At 58.4% G+C, this 15,134-nt stretch overlaps 1 protein-coding gene and 1 long non-coding RNA gene across 5 annotated transcripts in view; one reads left to right on the forward strand and one right to left on the reverse strand.

Moving 5' to 3' along the window:
* The window catches only part of PSD (pleckstrin and Sec7 domain containing), a 34,893-nt gene that overhangs the window by 18,736 nt on the left and 1,023 nt on the right, over positions 1 to 15,134 (reverse strand). For 2 of the 4 annotated variants that reach the window (XM_085554403.1, XM_085554400.1), the window contains exons 2-6: positions 14,922 to 15,014; positions 7,284 to 8,076; positions 7,114 to 7,216; positions 6,568 to 7,024; positions 2,793 to 3,236 (exon numbers count right to left, since the gene is read on the reverse strand). In XM_085554403.1, the coding sequence (XP_085410529.1) occupies positions 2,793 to 3,236; positions 6,568 to 7,024; positions 7,114 to 7,216; positions 7,284 to 8,012 (1,733 nt within the window). In that variant the 5' untranslated portion in view covers positions 8,013 to 8,076; positions 14,922 to 15,014. Of the gene's footprint in view, positions 1 to 2,792; positions 3,237 to 6,567; positions 7,025 to 7,113; positions 7,217 to 7,283; positions 8,077 to 10,651; positions 10,851 to 14,921; positions 15,015 to 15,134 lie in introns of those variants that run through there. The other 2 variants (XM_085554402.1, XM_085554401.1) reach the window with 2 other exon arrangements.
* Positions 84 to 4,192, forward strand: LOC146759959 (uncharacterized). The gene is made up of 2 exons (XR_014948633.1): positions 84 to 182; positions 2,150 to 4,192. It is a non-coding gene; the product is annotated as an uncharacterized LOC146759959 (long non-coding RNA).

Here is a 15,134-nt window from a genome sequence, read left to right on the forward strand (position 1 = left end):
TGAGATCTGGGCTGGTTCATTCCTTGCAAAATTGAAGTTGGGCTGGGAGGACACTTGAAGGTCAGCCAGGCCAGCCTCCAAGCGTGGGCAGAACCGGTGCTGCTGTCCTCGTCCGGCAGCTGTGCCCAGCCGGCTCCCAGATCGCCCAGCAGCCCTGCCAACATCGCTGCGCCCACAGACAGGTAAGACTCAGCCTGGAGCACCGTGCCCCTCCTGGGCGCTGCCTCCGTGCAGAGCGAACACACGCAGCTCTCCTGCCGCCCCGCAGCACGTCCCTCCTCCCGGCTGTTGCCGGTCCTCGCCCAGCCCCGTGCCACCGCCGCTCGCGGGGACCGGGATGTTGTCTACGGGGGCGGTCCTCCCTCGGACCAATTTCAGGAGGCAGCGGCTCGCAGGGCCGTAAATCCGGTTACTCACCAGGCGGGCGGAGGGGCAGCTTCTCCTTCAGACACACGGATGCCATGGTGCTACCCGGGGAAGCCCGCGCCTCCGGGACCTCTGGCCGAAGTCCGGCCAACGGGGCGTGAGCGAGCGCGCCCCGCGGGACCGCATCGGAGGCGATCGCAGCCCGACGCGGGGGGGCGCGTCCCGCGGGGACCCCCGTCCCCCGCCGCCCCCCTCCCCGCCGCTGCCGGGCCCCTTCCCCGCGGGCGCGGCCGCCCGTGCCCCGCCGCAGCCCCGCCGCGCTGCCCCCGCCCGCCCCGCCCCGCCCGCAGCGCCGCCCCCGGGGCCGCGGGGACCCCGCACTCCGCCGCTCCCCGCTGCGCTCCGCTCCGCTGCATCCCGGCCGCGGCCCCTTCCATCGCCGGCAGTGCCGTGCCGTGCCGTGCCGTGCCGTGCCGTGCCGTGCCGCACCGCACCGCATCCCCGCCCGCCCCATCGCCGCCCGCCTCACCGCCGCCGCCAGCGGCCGCGCTGTCCCCGCGGTCCCCACTCACGCCCCCGCCGGGCCCCGCAGAGCCGCGCAGGTGGCACCTGGCCCCTCAGCGCCGCGGGATTCCGAGCCGCACCGCCTCTCTCGTGCACGTGTGCGGCATGTGCGGGCCGGGCAGCTCGCCTCGCGTCCCCGGGCCCCGGCACCGCCGTCCATACTGGGCCTCGCGCTGCTAACTGGCCGCCCGGACACAGCAGAGAGTGGCACAGGGAAGCAGAACGGGTAAGAAACCCCACACACCTTAATGCCATGCTTCCTGTGCTGCAACGCTGCACGCTGTGCAGTACAGTTCGTGCCCAACCTTCAGCCCTTGCTTCCTCCTCTTTCCATCCTCAGCCCTCTCCCCATGCTTTCCCACATCACAAACTTAGCAGCCCTGTGACCCCGTGGCTCCCAGGGCACACACTGCCCAGTTTGCCCAGTGCCAACCAAGTTTCCCATGCTCAGCCCATTGGTGAACAGCCACCAGCCCTGGGCCAGCAATGAGGAGCAATTACCAGCTCCTCCCTCAATAATAAACGTCCCTGGGGGTGCACGTGGCCATAGCTGGCTCTGGAGTCAAGCCGGGACCTGGGGAGCCAGGGGAGGCTGAGCACATGGATTTTAGGGCACTCACACCCTGAGGGGACACCATTTGCCTGTGTCTCTCTGGCTCTGATGCCCTACAATCTGCAGTGCCTGCCCCAGGGCTGCCCTGGGATTTAAATCTGTAATTGCAAAATGACAACCCAAGAACAGCCCAGTTCCCACCTCACTCTTTTGCCAATGCCACCAGCCCCAGAGGGACCCCAATGCAGCACAGCATCCTGCCTCCTGCTCCTGCCTGTAAGGTCAAGACTGAAGTGTAGTCCCAGAACATTGCATGCTGAGGGATGCCAGAGCCCTGTTCTGGGCTGTGAGTGTGCAGGAGCTGAAGCTGCCTGGCCTTGCAAGGAGCTGCACACCACCACTGCCACCACAGGAGCTGGGAGTCACAGCCTACAGAGCCCTTCGCTACCACAGGCCCCAGCCTGGCACCAGGTACATCCACAGCCCCTTCCGTGCCCCTGTGGTGCTGCTGCTGCAGCAGGAGGCCTCCTGTGAGCAGTGTCAGGCACTGTCCTTTTGGGGTCTCTGGGGCCATCTTGGTCCTTTGCCTTAACCGAGGAACAGGACCTGGATGATCCTGACACCACACAGCAGATGCAATGTCCCACCCTCCTCTCTTGACTACAGGCACCAGAGGTGACACAAAAGACAGATTCCCACACGCCCACCCCATACTAAGCCTATCAGGATAACACAGACTGTGGCCAGAAGTAATACAGGTTTGGTTGGATACCCAAGAGAAAGCCAAGCTGCTTCCAGCACTTCTCAGGGCCCACTGGGGAAGCCTGAAAGGGTTCAGGACCCTCCAGTATTGCACAAGATGTTGTTGGGTGAGAGGAGATCTTGTGGGGAGGCAATGCAAGCAGGAAGCTCAGCTCTAGTGTGACCGACACGCCAGATTCCCTGAGAGCCATCAGCTCCACACGTGGGCCACTAGGATGGACGTGGCATTTGGACTGGACCTGATCATGCTCCAGGTGAGCACACCACAGAAAAGGAAAAAGCTGCTGCCTGCCAACTGGCTGAACCCTAAGTGCCTCAGCCCAAGACCTTGCTGGGAGAGGGAAGAGTACAAGAAAGGCAGTGTATCAGCCTGGATGTGGTCTCACATATAGCCATGCTGGAAGAGGTGGGGATGAGCATCCTGGCCCACTTCCCTGCTCCCCAGCAGCACTGGTTAGGCTGTGACTACAAAATATGCAGCACAGGATTAGACTTGATGCTGAGCTGTGGTGGCCCAGGTGGGCAGTAAGCAATTTTGGTCACTCACCTCATGTTGGAGGCCAAGGGAGTACCAAAGCTGTCCTCTGAGCAGCAAGGGCTATGCCGAGCACCCTTCCTTCGCCTCCCCCTCTCCTCCTCCCTCTCAGTCCAGGGGGCATCTGTGGCTGAACTGGTCCCAGAGTCCGGCTCCAAGTGAGCCAGAGGAGCAAAGTTCTCCTCGATCAGCTTCGCACTGTCTCGGATCTGTCCCTGTACTTCTGGGGTGAGGGCTGGGAGATCAAAAGTGAAAAAGGTCCCTTGAGTGCGGGCTGGGGAGGAGAGGATGTCAATGGAGTCCAGGCTGGTGTAAGATGTGCCTTTGGCTCGATGGGACTCCATGATGCTCTCAAAATGCTTGCTGAAAGAGTCCATGCCATCCTTGGAGAGGCTGTGCCCTAGCAGGAAGGGCACTGGAGACTTGAGCATACCCTGTGTGTCTCGATCCATGATCCTAGAGGGAAAGAAAGCAAGAGGAACTGGTCACTGAGGAGCAAGAGGTCAAAGCCCCAAACAAAAGCCCATGCGTTGCTCCAGAAGGAAAGTGGGGAGGGCAGAAGTCTCCTCTGAACATCTGAATACACCAGGCCTCCAAAGTAAATGCCTTGTCTACCCAAGACATCATGGGAAGAGGGCTGTGCTGGCCTCCCTCCAGCCATATGCCTCTCCTTTAATGCACCATGGACTTTTGTTCCCTTAGTGGCTCATCCTCCTAAGAAGCTTATGAGATGGCTACTGCTCCCAGCCACTCGGCTTGAGCCTAGATCCAATAAACAGCTCAGGCACCAAAAACAGGATGTAGTTCAGCTCCACTGCCAAACAAATCCACAAGTGCCTGAATTTTCCATGAGTCTTCAGAGCTCCTGGCACCCACAGCACTCCTGGAGCCACTGAGGACAGCGTGACACCTTCCTCTACGTATGTGACACTGCGGTCACTGAGCCAAGCCTGCCTGCAAGGTCAGCACAAGCAGCGGCTCCCCACACTTGTTATGAAGGAGGAGGAAAGAGCAGGATGGCCTGATGGGAGTGAGAGCATCTCAAAGGGACTGGGCTGCCTTCAGACCGGCTCATCACCTCCCAGCCAAAGCACTGTGCTCTCTGAACCCTGGCAAACCTCTGGGATCACCCTGCAGGAGGCTCAGCTTGCATGCAGCATGGTTCTGTGTCCAGCCCAATGCAGGAGCTCCTACATCTTGAACCCCTGAGCATTTTATCTCGGAGATGAGCCTGCCCATCAAGTCTGAGCACGTGACACAGGGATATTTCCAACAGTGTCAGCCCTTTAGTCCTATAAGTCCAAATGCAATCCTAAAAGCCTGTTTCACTTACAAGCTGCTATCGCTTTATTAGAGCACCAAAAAAGCACTTGTTATGCCACTCTCTTTCCTGATTAAATGCGAAGAACTGATCCAGCTTGTCATAACATTTGTTATGAACAAACAGCTTCACACAGAAGGCTCAGAAAATGCAGCGCTGTTACAAGCACTGAGTGATTTATCGTTTATTAGCCTTCATATCCTGCTCCAAAATCTCACGGATTATTGTAGCAGGCTCCAAGCTGTCAGCCTCACTGCACCAGAATGCAGAAGGATTCAGGGGGCAACCAGCAAGGTGGGTAAATAGTGGATACACATCACAGAGACTGATAACTGTCCTGCATTACATGCTGACAACTCAACCAGGACTTCTGAGTACCACATGGGGTGGAGCAACTGGACCTCAGCAGCCACATCAACAGAGGGGAAGGGGCTCCAGCATCCCCCAGCACATTGGCATCCACTTGCCAGTGTTCCATCTGGGAAGGCTGCCCTGGTGGCAGACCTGAGGGCTGTGCTGGGCAATTCTCTGCTCCCAGGGAGGGCAGGTGCTCCTACCTGCAGCCTGCCCTCGCACACTGGGCAGCAGGGCACAGTGCTGTAGAGCCAGCTCTGTCTCACTCAGCAGCGCTGCCTCCGGCTTTGTGCCCCCCTGGGGACACTCGAGAAGGGGGAGAGGAGCCTGCTTTCGCTGACAGGTCTGGGTGCTCTGGGACTAATGGGAATAAAGACAGCAAAGGCTTAGACTGGTCATTAGTCGTAGAGACGGCTCTAAATATATTCAGGGAGTGGACTCTGGAAGAAGACGCTGTTTCTTATGTCACTTTCCACATCTTGTTTGATTTGGTATTGGATTTTTCATCCTGATGTCCTGCTGCATGTTCTCTTATTAGAGGAGAGATGAGAACGAAGGTGCCCTTTGGCAAGAATGTAAAGGGCAACAAAGTAGTGCGGAGCCAGTCTTTCCACACAGAGGGTGCTAAATCCCTAAGGCTAGATTTTCAAAGGGATTTACATGTCTAAATGCTGCAAATCAGCATCCGATGGTGTCCCAATAATTTTGCGGGGCTGCTCCTTCCCATCTACCAACAAAGTGCTCTGCAGAGAAGGACTGGCTGGGATGGAAGCCTCTGGTTTGCAACAGCTCCTGCAGTGCAAAGCAGCACTGGCACTTGAATGATAGGGTGGCTTTTAATGACCCCAGCATCACCACATCACCCCTCCTGTGAGCAGACAAAGCAGCAAGATTGAAGTAGAAAACATCAATACTGGTGACTGGTAAACACAAGCGAGGGCTGCAGCTGCAGAGCGAGCTCTGAAACAGTGTGTAAGCAAAGCCCAGGCTGTGATGCAGGCACCGAACCAACTCGCTATTTCAGTCTGGTGATTTTTGGCACTGCTGTCGGCAGGGTTTGTGCCTTGCTGGGAATAGCCAGGGCTCTGTCTGCACATCAAAAAGATCTGAAAGCCACCTGTCAACACGAAAGCTGCATCAAATGAGCAGGATACCGCTGTATGCATCCCAGTAATCATACCAGGAGCACCGTGCTGATGGCAGCAATGTGCTGAGGTACAGACCTGAGCTTTCTGGCCGTGCATGGGGAACTCCAGCAGGGTGTCCCAGAGGGCAAAAGGCAGGTGCGGGATTACAGCCCATGGATGTGTAATGGGCCCACAGGTGTTTGGAAACGAATTATCGCCAGGTAAAAGAATTGTTACAGTAACTTGAATAACTTGCTTGGAGTGACTTACAAAGCTTGTTCACATTCTCTATCACAATTCATTTGGGAAAAAAAATGCATCTCCCTCTTGGGAAACCCGCAGGATCCCAGCTCCCTGTGCAACATGCACCTTCCCATCCATGGCAGCCCACCTCACGTGCTTCTCCCTCCATTGCAGGGTACCACTGCAAGTTATTTCATCATCTCTTCCCATTCCCAACACCAACCACCCTTCTCCTTTTCTGAGCACACTGCCAGGCACCTGTCTGTGCCAGCACAGAGGAATCACCCAGCTCCACTCCCCAGCAGCACTTTCCCTTCACTGAAGAGCATTTGCAGATGGAGCAGAGGCTCTTGTCCCACCCAAGGCCCATCACTACCCTAGTACATAGAACAAGCAAGAAACAACACAAAACACCAGTCCCTTCAACTCAGGGATCCATGGAAATGTCCCTGGGTGCTGGACTCATACAGTGACCTGATCATAGGACTCAGCCCCAGTGGAGTGGGTCCTGTGGTGCAGTGTCATGCACTAGACACCAGCACCACCCTGCTCCTTACATGGGGTAGCGAGGGATCTCCAGCCCTGTGGGACAGTGAATAACCTCTCCAAACACCACACACAGCTCAGACACAGCTACTGAGGGTTCTGGCTTGGACTCTTGATTGGCAGAGCCCCTTTGTCACACATTTGGGATACCGAGGAGGGCAAGGGGAGCTCTTTGCCCTCCCATGCTGAGCCTCACCTTTCCTTGCTCTCCTTCCTCGTGGCCTCAAACACCTCATCGTCCTCATCCGCATCTCCATTACGCAGTCCATCCTTTGTGCGCTGGATGCTGTGCTCAGGGTTCCCCTCAGGCATGCTGTCCCTCCTGCCTGGGGTCCCTGCAAAGCTGGGGTTGCTCTCGCTGTCTTTCTGGCTTTCGATAGCAGAATCCACCTCCTCCCTCTCAGCCAGGATGTCGTCAATGTTGGTTTCACGGTAGCAGCGCAGCGGCACGGTGTCCAGATCTGTCTCAGAGTACTTCACTGCCCTCCTGATGATGCCGGTCTCACAGGAGCCCTGCTCCCTGCCACCTGCTGGGGACACCTCTATCTCCACCTCCACGTGGCTCAGGCCATGCTCAGGAAGTGAGCTGGGTGGCTCCGCAGGCAGCGGGTGGCTGGGCTGCAATGGAGGCTCAGTGACGGGGGCTGAGGAGCCTGGAAGAAAGCCCAGAGTCCCTGTTCAATCCCAAATCCCAGCAGGTTGGGGCTCTGCATACCCACAGTGCCCCTGCCTGACAACTTACCTGTTTTCGGGGTGCCCAGTGAGCCGTAGAAGAACTCCCACTTGGCACGGGCAATGCGCTGAGCATGGGCTGAGCTCTGCCGGGGGCACGGCCAGGCACTGCCCTGCAAAGACACAGTGGTCAGTGGTGTAGGGCTGGATGCAGTGCAGCGTGGGGCCACAGGCACCTACCTGGGGCCGGGGGCTGGTGGGGACGTCCCGTGGTGGGGCCTGCAGCCCATTGGTGAGGGAGCTGAAGAGGCAGCTGGTGGTGAGAGAATGAGCATCCCTTCTGCCTTCGTGGGGACGTGTCTCCCCTGGAGACCTGCAGCCGGCCAGGAGCGGGTCAGATGCAGAGGCCTCCAGCTTCAGTCTGCGGAGCAGCTGTTCCTGGGGCTGTGGCTGTGCAGGGGACACATGCCAGCCCCCACCGGGCTCTGCAGGGCCATTCTCCTGGGGCCCACTGAGGGGCCGCACGCTGGCCTTCTCGATGAAGCGGAAGGTGACAACGGAGCTGCGTCCCTCTGGGGCCACCAGTGGGCTGCGGCTGCCGGGCGAGGTGAGACCTGGGGTGGGATGGCCCCTCCGTGGGGTGCAGGGGGCCGTCAGCTGCCCCCCACCTGGGCAGCCCCCATTGCCAAAAGGGCTCATTTCCATTGGCTTGCGAGCCAAGGAGCCGGTGCTGTTGTAGAGGCCAGGGGGGTAGCGGCGGGTCTCAGGGGCCAGGCCCTTGCGCAGGAGGTGGAGGCGACCAGCATTGAGGTTGGGGGTGAGGCAGCGTGGGGGGCTGTGCCGGCCTGGCTCAGGGCTGGAGGAGATGGGTGGCCAAGGCCTGCGGTCCCCATGGTGGGAGAAAGGCGGGGGTGAGGCGGTGCAGCCCTCGGATGGGGGCAGGCGGACAAGGCCCCCCGCCTGTGCCATGCTGATGGGGTGAGCACAGGTGTCAGGGCTGGAGCTGGACAGGGCGAGGCATCCTCAGGCAGCCCTGGAGGGCAAGGAGAGGTGATTAGAAATGGGGAGCACAGATGGGGGAATGCAGACATCGTGATGTTGCTTGAAAGTGGATGTAGGTTGGAGATTGGCATGAATATCTGGGGACAGGTGGCCTGAGAAGCGTTGCTGTCCCGTGGCTCTCCCTGATCCTCCAGCACTGTTCTACAGACCAGCAGCAAACAGATGCAATGGGAGCACATGCTGTGTGCACTGAATTTGGTTTCATTTACCCTGACTTAGGCTGAATATTTTATTACCTGTAGCCACCTAATATTACCACTATAAGGGGAAAAAAAGATATATGCGATAGCTGAAATACCCCCAGACTGAATGAGTTTGATACCAGCAGCCTAAGGAAGAAGCCGGTCTCTTTGGAGGTCAGTTTGTGTTTTGAAGTGTGTCACCCATCACATGCCGCAGCCACAATCTGTGGCACAGACAGAGCTGTCAGCACCGGTGGATCCAAACAGAGGCAGCTGAGACAGCCCTGCCTGGGGGCCGAGTGCGCCTGAGCCAGCAGCACGGCTCAGCTCGGGATGTTCCCGTCGAGACACCCATCACCCCAGGGCGGTGAGACACAGCGCGGGATGGGAGGACACGGTGCCTGGCGGCCCTGCAGGCAGCACTGCCAGCTCTGCTCTCTCAGCACAGCTCACACTTGGAATCTTCCCCCGAATCCTCTGAGCTGCTGGTGTGCAGGAAGGGCTTTTGGTTCCCCACGAGTGCAGAGGCACCAATTCCTGTGCTTAGACCTCAGCACTTGAAAGCAAAACCCCCAAATGCTGGTGAAGGAATACGCATTTTCTTCTCCCAGCTGCTAAGAGCAAACCAGACAGGGTTAAACTGAAGGCCGCAGGACTGGATTTTCAACGGTGTTTAGGCTGAGGAGATGGGGAGACATAACTCTTAATAAAATAGCCAAAATCACCCACATGGGGCAGACATCTCTATCTGCACTACTACACTTGCAGAACACATGGCTCCTACCGAGCTGCAATCCATAACCCACTGCCTGCAGAAAATACTCTCCCGTTTAAGATGTCGGTTACTGTTTTTATAATCTTTTCTCCTGTTATGGTTGTATTCCCGTTCAAGGTTGCTTAACTGATAAATAACACAAATACTGGGTTATCTATTTCAAGTGAAACCCCACTTTTATCTAAATGCAAACTGAGACACATGCCAAGGAGAAAAGTTATCACTAGAAAATAGTTGGCATGCACTGTAACATAAGGAATCTATAAAAAACAGCCCATTGCAATGCAGGCGGGTAACTGCTAAAATAAATGGGATGAGCACAGCACGTCCTCCTGCTTATCGGAGGGGAATTATCAAATGCAGAGCAGAGGCCGTGCCCGCCTGCGAGCCACTGGAGCTGGGCTGCCCCCTCATCCAGCAGAGTGAGCCTTTCTCCAGTGACGAAAGGTGAAAAGCACAAATGCAACAGAGATGAAAAATCAGTGGTGTGGCTGAGGCTTCCTGCTCGCCAATTTGAATTATGAATCAAAGCAATGCTCTTTAAATCACTGTGATGAATGGTTGAGCTGATGGTTCCTGAGGGAGGCTGGTGAGGAGCTCCCATGCCCAGGAAAGCCACGGTCAGCACCGGGACACGGGTCACAGGGGACGACTCAGGAGCAGCAGTGTGGCAGGCAGGGGCTGCACGTCTATCGGGAATTTCACTTGTTTGACACCACATCTCGCCCCTACAAGGCACTCACTACTGCTGGCTGTCACCTCTGAGCACCAAAGCGGTGCCCGGGGATTCCTCCTGGCCCACAGGCTGTTCCGGAGGGACCCGATTGCTGCTCGCGTTGCCGGCGCTTGCCCGTCTCAGCGGGGCGACGCGGGTGAAGCAGCAGACGCCCGGCGCTGCTTACGCTGCAGGGGAAGCGAACACCCACGCGAGGTGTGTGTAGGGCCAACGCGCACACGCTGCGGAAGGATGCCGGGGAAGAGGCAAGAAATGGAACAGAGGGGGAAGGTTCTGAATTCACAGGACGGGTTGTGCCGCCGTGCCGGGCACGGGTCCGCTGCCATCAGCGGCAGCTGCACACGGGGACAGCCGGGCTGGGAGGGCTGCGGTCCGGTGGGGACGGCCTCGAGGAGCCTCCGCTCTCGAAGGACGCAGAGTAATGTGGGGACAGCGGTCGTCCAGGAGGGGAGCCCGCAGGTTCTGTGGCCGGGGCACAAACAGGTGGCGGCCGCGAGGGACCCGTTACCGAGGGATCGCCGAGGAGAAGACGTGCCCCCCCCCCCCTCGGGCTGGGGAAGGACCCGCGCCCCCTCCCTCGTCTCCAGCGCGGCCCGTCTCGCCCCGCGCCTCCGTCTGCTCGGGATCAGCCTTGAGTGGATGTGACAGCCAGTCGGATGAGCACGAGCCCGCCCGGCTCTCCGCCCGGACACGTACTGCTGCCCCCGCAGACCCGCACCGCCGCTCATTGCGGCCCGCCCGGCTCCCGCCCGCTCCGGCCCCGCAGCAACTGCCGCAACTTTCCCCGCGCCCCCGCCGCGCTGCTCCGGCCTCCGGCCCCCGGCCCCGCCGCGCTCCGCTCCCCGCGCCTTACTGCCACTGCCGCCGCCGCATCCTGCTTGGCGCTGCTACTGCTGCTGCTGCTGGCACGGCACGGCACGGCACGGCACGGCACGGCACGGCACGGCACGGCACGGCACGGCACGGCACGGCACGGTCCGCCCCGTCGGGCGCGGTGCGGTGCGGTGCCACCGGCCGCAACCCGCCGCTCCCCGCCGCGCTAATCCCGGCTCGGGGCCGTCACTCCGCCCCGCTGACAGCACCGGCAGCCAATGGCAGTTCCCGCAGGGCTCCGCGCCCCGCCCCGCCCGGTGGCACCGGGACACGCGGCGGCGGGGGCGGCCGGACCGCACCGCACCGCACCGCACCGCATCGCATCGGGCCCGGTGTGCGTGAACCGGGATGACACCGCCCTTGTGTCCTTGTGCTTGTTCCGGTAACACCGAGCTCAGCCCCACGCTCAGGGTATCCGTGCTCATGTCCTGATGGTGCGTCCCTGGGTAACACCGCGCTCATTCTGTGTCCCGTTGTGCTTGTCCCCACCTGCCACCGTGAGCCTGTTCGTACGCACCTGTGGGTGTGAGCGCTGCCAGGGAGGCGTGTCCCTGAGCAGCAGTGGGCACATTCCCATGGGGATGTGTCCTGGTCATTGCTATGCTGCTGTGCACTGCACACCGTCACTGCTTGGGGTCTGCGGAGACAAAGGGCCAAAAGCTGCTGCACGTCCCAGGCCATGGGAAATACTGCTGTGGTGTCAAGAAACTGCACCATGCTGCAGTGCTGGGGAATAAAACCATCCCATGCATTGCCCATTGGGGCAGGGGGTGCCAGGGTCTTGGCCACTGTGCTGCCAGCACCAGGCCTGAACATAGCAGCAGCTGGCAGCAGTGCTCATTCCTTGCCTGGGCTGCTGGATCAATGCACTATTTAACAGTGCTTTATTACCTAGCCTGGCAATCGTTACTATGGGTGTGTGGGAGGAGAGGCCCAGGAGAGCGGTTGTCCCCTGTGCACGCTGTGCTGCAGGAGGAACATAGGCAGAGCACCCTTCTAGGTGTAATCCCTGACAGCAGTGAGTCCGGCTCCATGCCTGCCTGCCATTGCTGTCACCCAGAAAGCGTGTCCTTTTGTCCCTGCCTGGGTGTGGGGACATGGGGAGGGAGCAGCCCGCTCTGCTCATCTTTAATGCATAGAAGCACTGCCATTTTCTCCCCTCCTCCTGCAGACTGCTGCCTGCACAGCCCCTCTCCCCCACGCTGGGGACCATGGGTCCCCGAGCTGCCTCGTACTGACAGCTTCCTCGGCAGACTGGAGCAGAGCTGGGCTAATTAGGGGCCTCACTGCCACGGGATCAACGACCTGATTCCTTCAGCAGCTTCTTGATGGCAGCAGGGTGGGGGGAAGGCTTTTCTCTAAGCCCGAGAAGGAGTGTCAGATTTAACCAAGTGGAATGGCTCCGAGCTCCCCAGTATGCCCCTACCATGGCCCTCCTAATGCTGCTGTTCCTCACCTCCACCTGCTGCTTTGTTGTGCCCTCTCACCTTCCCACAGCCTTCCACCTTCTCTGCTTGCTGTCATTTGGGCACTTTGACCCCTCCAGTCCATACACACATATACAGCATCACCCTGCAAGGTCTCACTTAGCCACAAATCACCCTGTCCCACCTCCTGGTCCCTGCCAGGTCCCCAGGCGCAGCTTTGGGCAGCGTCCAGCAGCACTCTGTGTAACTGCTGCTGCCTTTGTCCTCGCTCACTTCCACAGACCGGTGCTGCACCTCTCCCTCCTGTACCCAGCTGACACCAGGACAGATCAACCATGAACATAGTGCTCGCACCATCAGCAAGGTAAGGCACCAGTAAGGACATCGGGCTGTCCCAGCCACCACACAGAGCCTGTTGGCAGGAGGGGCCCACACGCTGTGGCCCCCCAGCACATCCCGAAGCACTCAGGCTGCTGACCAAGCCAGCAAAGCAGCGTTTTGGTCCCTGGATGCAGCACAGCCCTGCAGATGTGGATATCCTGCTGGCAAGAGCTCCTTTCTGGTGGGCAGACCCACAGTATTGCAAGCACAGTCCCACAGGAGGCAGCTCCTGGAGGGGAGCTGAGCTCCCCTTATCTCCACACCAAGGCTCAAGGCAACTACTGAGGTCACGGCGTTCCCCCAGGGCCCAGACTTAACTACACGGCTCTAATTAATCCATTCTGTGCCAACACCCAACCACATCTTCACTAGATATTAAAAACCCACTGCAGTACAAGCCAAGACATTAATGGGCAGCTGCACTTATCTGGGCCACTGGTTACAGATAAATGGCACAGACACCCTGCCCTGACACTCACCACACCATCCAGCCCCGCACAGCACAGAACAGATGTGCCACCCCTTGGCACCTCCTGCTCCCCAGCTCAGGAGCACTCACCTGCTGGGGGTGGGTGAGGACACAGCCCTGGGTGTCTGCCTGCACCAGCATCGCTCCATCAGGACGAAGGCAAAAATGCCATCATGGTAGAACCTGTCCTGGGAACGTGGGAGGTGGGGCCTTAGCACAGTTAGAGCCATAAATAATCTCCCCACACAGCAGTTAAGGGAACAATTGTGTGGGAGTATCTCTTGGTAAAAAGATGCTCAGGGAAAAGATGGTCTTGAAGGAAAGCAGTTGGCAGGGTCTGGCTGCATGGTGTGTGCTGCGGTGAGCCCACAGGCTCAGACCCACAGGGAGGAGAGGTTAGCCTGGAACAAGGCAGCCCTGCAGGTCAGCAGTGTGGGCTCCCAGTAGGCAGCACACTGCAGCACAGATCCTTGGAGCTGTTCTCCAGCTGCAACAGCGTGGAGTGCTGCTGCCTCTCCTTCTTTGGATTCACATGGAGAAAGGCAAAAGGGTGCAAGGAGGATCAGGCAGTGGGTTCAGGGAGTGTTTTCTGCAGAAGAGGGACGGCGAGCCCCAGGCATGCTGCCTAAAAGCAGGGAGGGAGCGTGGGCACATACATAATTGTGAGAAGTGTGGAAACTGAAATATCAAATGAGGAGGAGTAATTACAGGTGTAGTGACGAAGCTGAGCATCCAGACCAGACACCAGGCAGTCTCCCAGTTGCCCACCTGGGCTTTACTTTACTTTGATCTGATTGTAGGTTTGTTTAGATCTCACCATATATATTTTAACACCTATTGTAGACTCAGATTGTCTCTAGTAAAAAATTGCAAACACCCTAAAGCCTTAATAAGGCTGCAGACACTTGGCCAGTGAGGTGCCCAGCCACCACATCAGGGGACCATCTCAGAACCTGCAACAGCCTCCTATCAGCAGAGCACATCATCCAGACTACCCTGGACCCCAGCAGGCCTGGGAAGCTCTGCCATCCTCAGAGCATGCCTTTGACATGGAAATAGCTACATTATCAGTGCAAGGGCAAGCCAGGGGTGACAGGATGGACTGGCCCAAACTCTGCCACAGATCAGGGAAGCAAAGCCTGGGCTCCTGGCCTGAGGGCAGCACTCCTATACACAGGGCTCCTTCCCTGCAGTCCCCAGTGTCCCAAACATGAGATCCAGAGCAAGCCACTGTGCTGGGCACCTCACACACAGACACCAGCAGAGCTGGATGACACCGGCAGGATCAGCCCAAGGTCTGCCTCCCAGCAGCCAGACCCATGTGCTGACAAGGGAGGCACAGGAAAGCTGCAGTGGCCATTGTCAGCTAATCTGCTCCCTGCCCTTGGCTCAGCCCACTCCTCGTCACCAGGATCAGCTCAATGCCTGACACAGAAAGCCGTCCTCTCGCAGGGCAGCAGCAGCACTGGGTGGCAGCAAGCTCACTGGTGTCACCCACTAAAGGTCTGTTCTCAGCTGTGACACACACAGCCCAGTGGTCCCACAAGCACTGTGGCACTCAGCCCAGAACTGCTGCTGAACAGGAAGCCTCAGACAGTCCAAAATGGTATCTTTCATAGGGTATAGAAGTGAAGGGCCTGGTGAACCATAGGGTGCAGTCCTCCTAAAAAAAGGAAGCCCCCCGTGCTCACCTCACCACCTGGCTAAGGACTGTCTCCAGCCCAGGAGCTGGAGCTCTGCATGACACCAGGCACACACCGTGCCGGGGATAGCAGGACACACAGCCCACTGTGTACTGTTAGAAAATCTTCAGACCTCTCATTCTCCAGGAGCAGTCAAGACAGTCTTTCCCACATGCTCTTTCAAACCCAAGGCGCCAGCAGTGACCCAGGGAGAGTTTTAGCCCAGGTCCAAGCTGTACCACAGTCACTTCACATGCAGCACACCCTCACAGACACTGTGTTGGGACCTACCATTGCTGCAGGCCTAGGGTGGAAGCTCTGTTGGACATCCCGATGCTGTGCTTCAGCAAATTCCCTTACAGCATAGGAGCATCTGCAGACAGCCTGTGTACAGGGAACAGAACAGTCTGAGTATTTCACAGCTGTCCACGGATCCCAGTATCTGCATGACGCTGCATGCCACGGGCAGAAGTTACAGATGAACCTGCCTGCTGACTGCCCGAG

The sequence above is a fragment of the Coturnix japonica genome, chromosome 8 (genome assembly GCF_054131305.1).
Source record: "Coturnix japonica strain WE chromosome 8, WE-NBRP24, whole genome shotgun sequence".
In the NCBI taxonomy this organism is placed as follows: domain Eukaryota; kingdom Metazoa; phylum Chordata; class Aves; order Galliformes; family Phasianidae; genus Coturnix; species Coturnix japonica.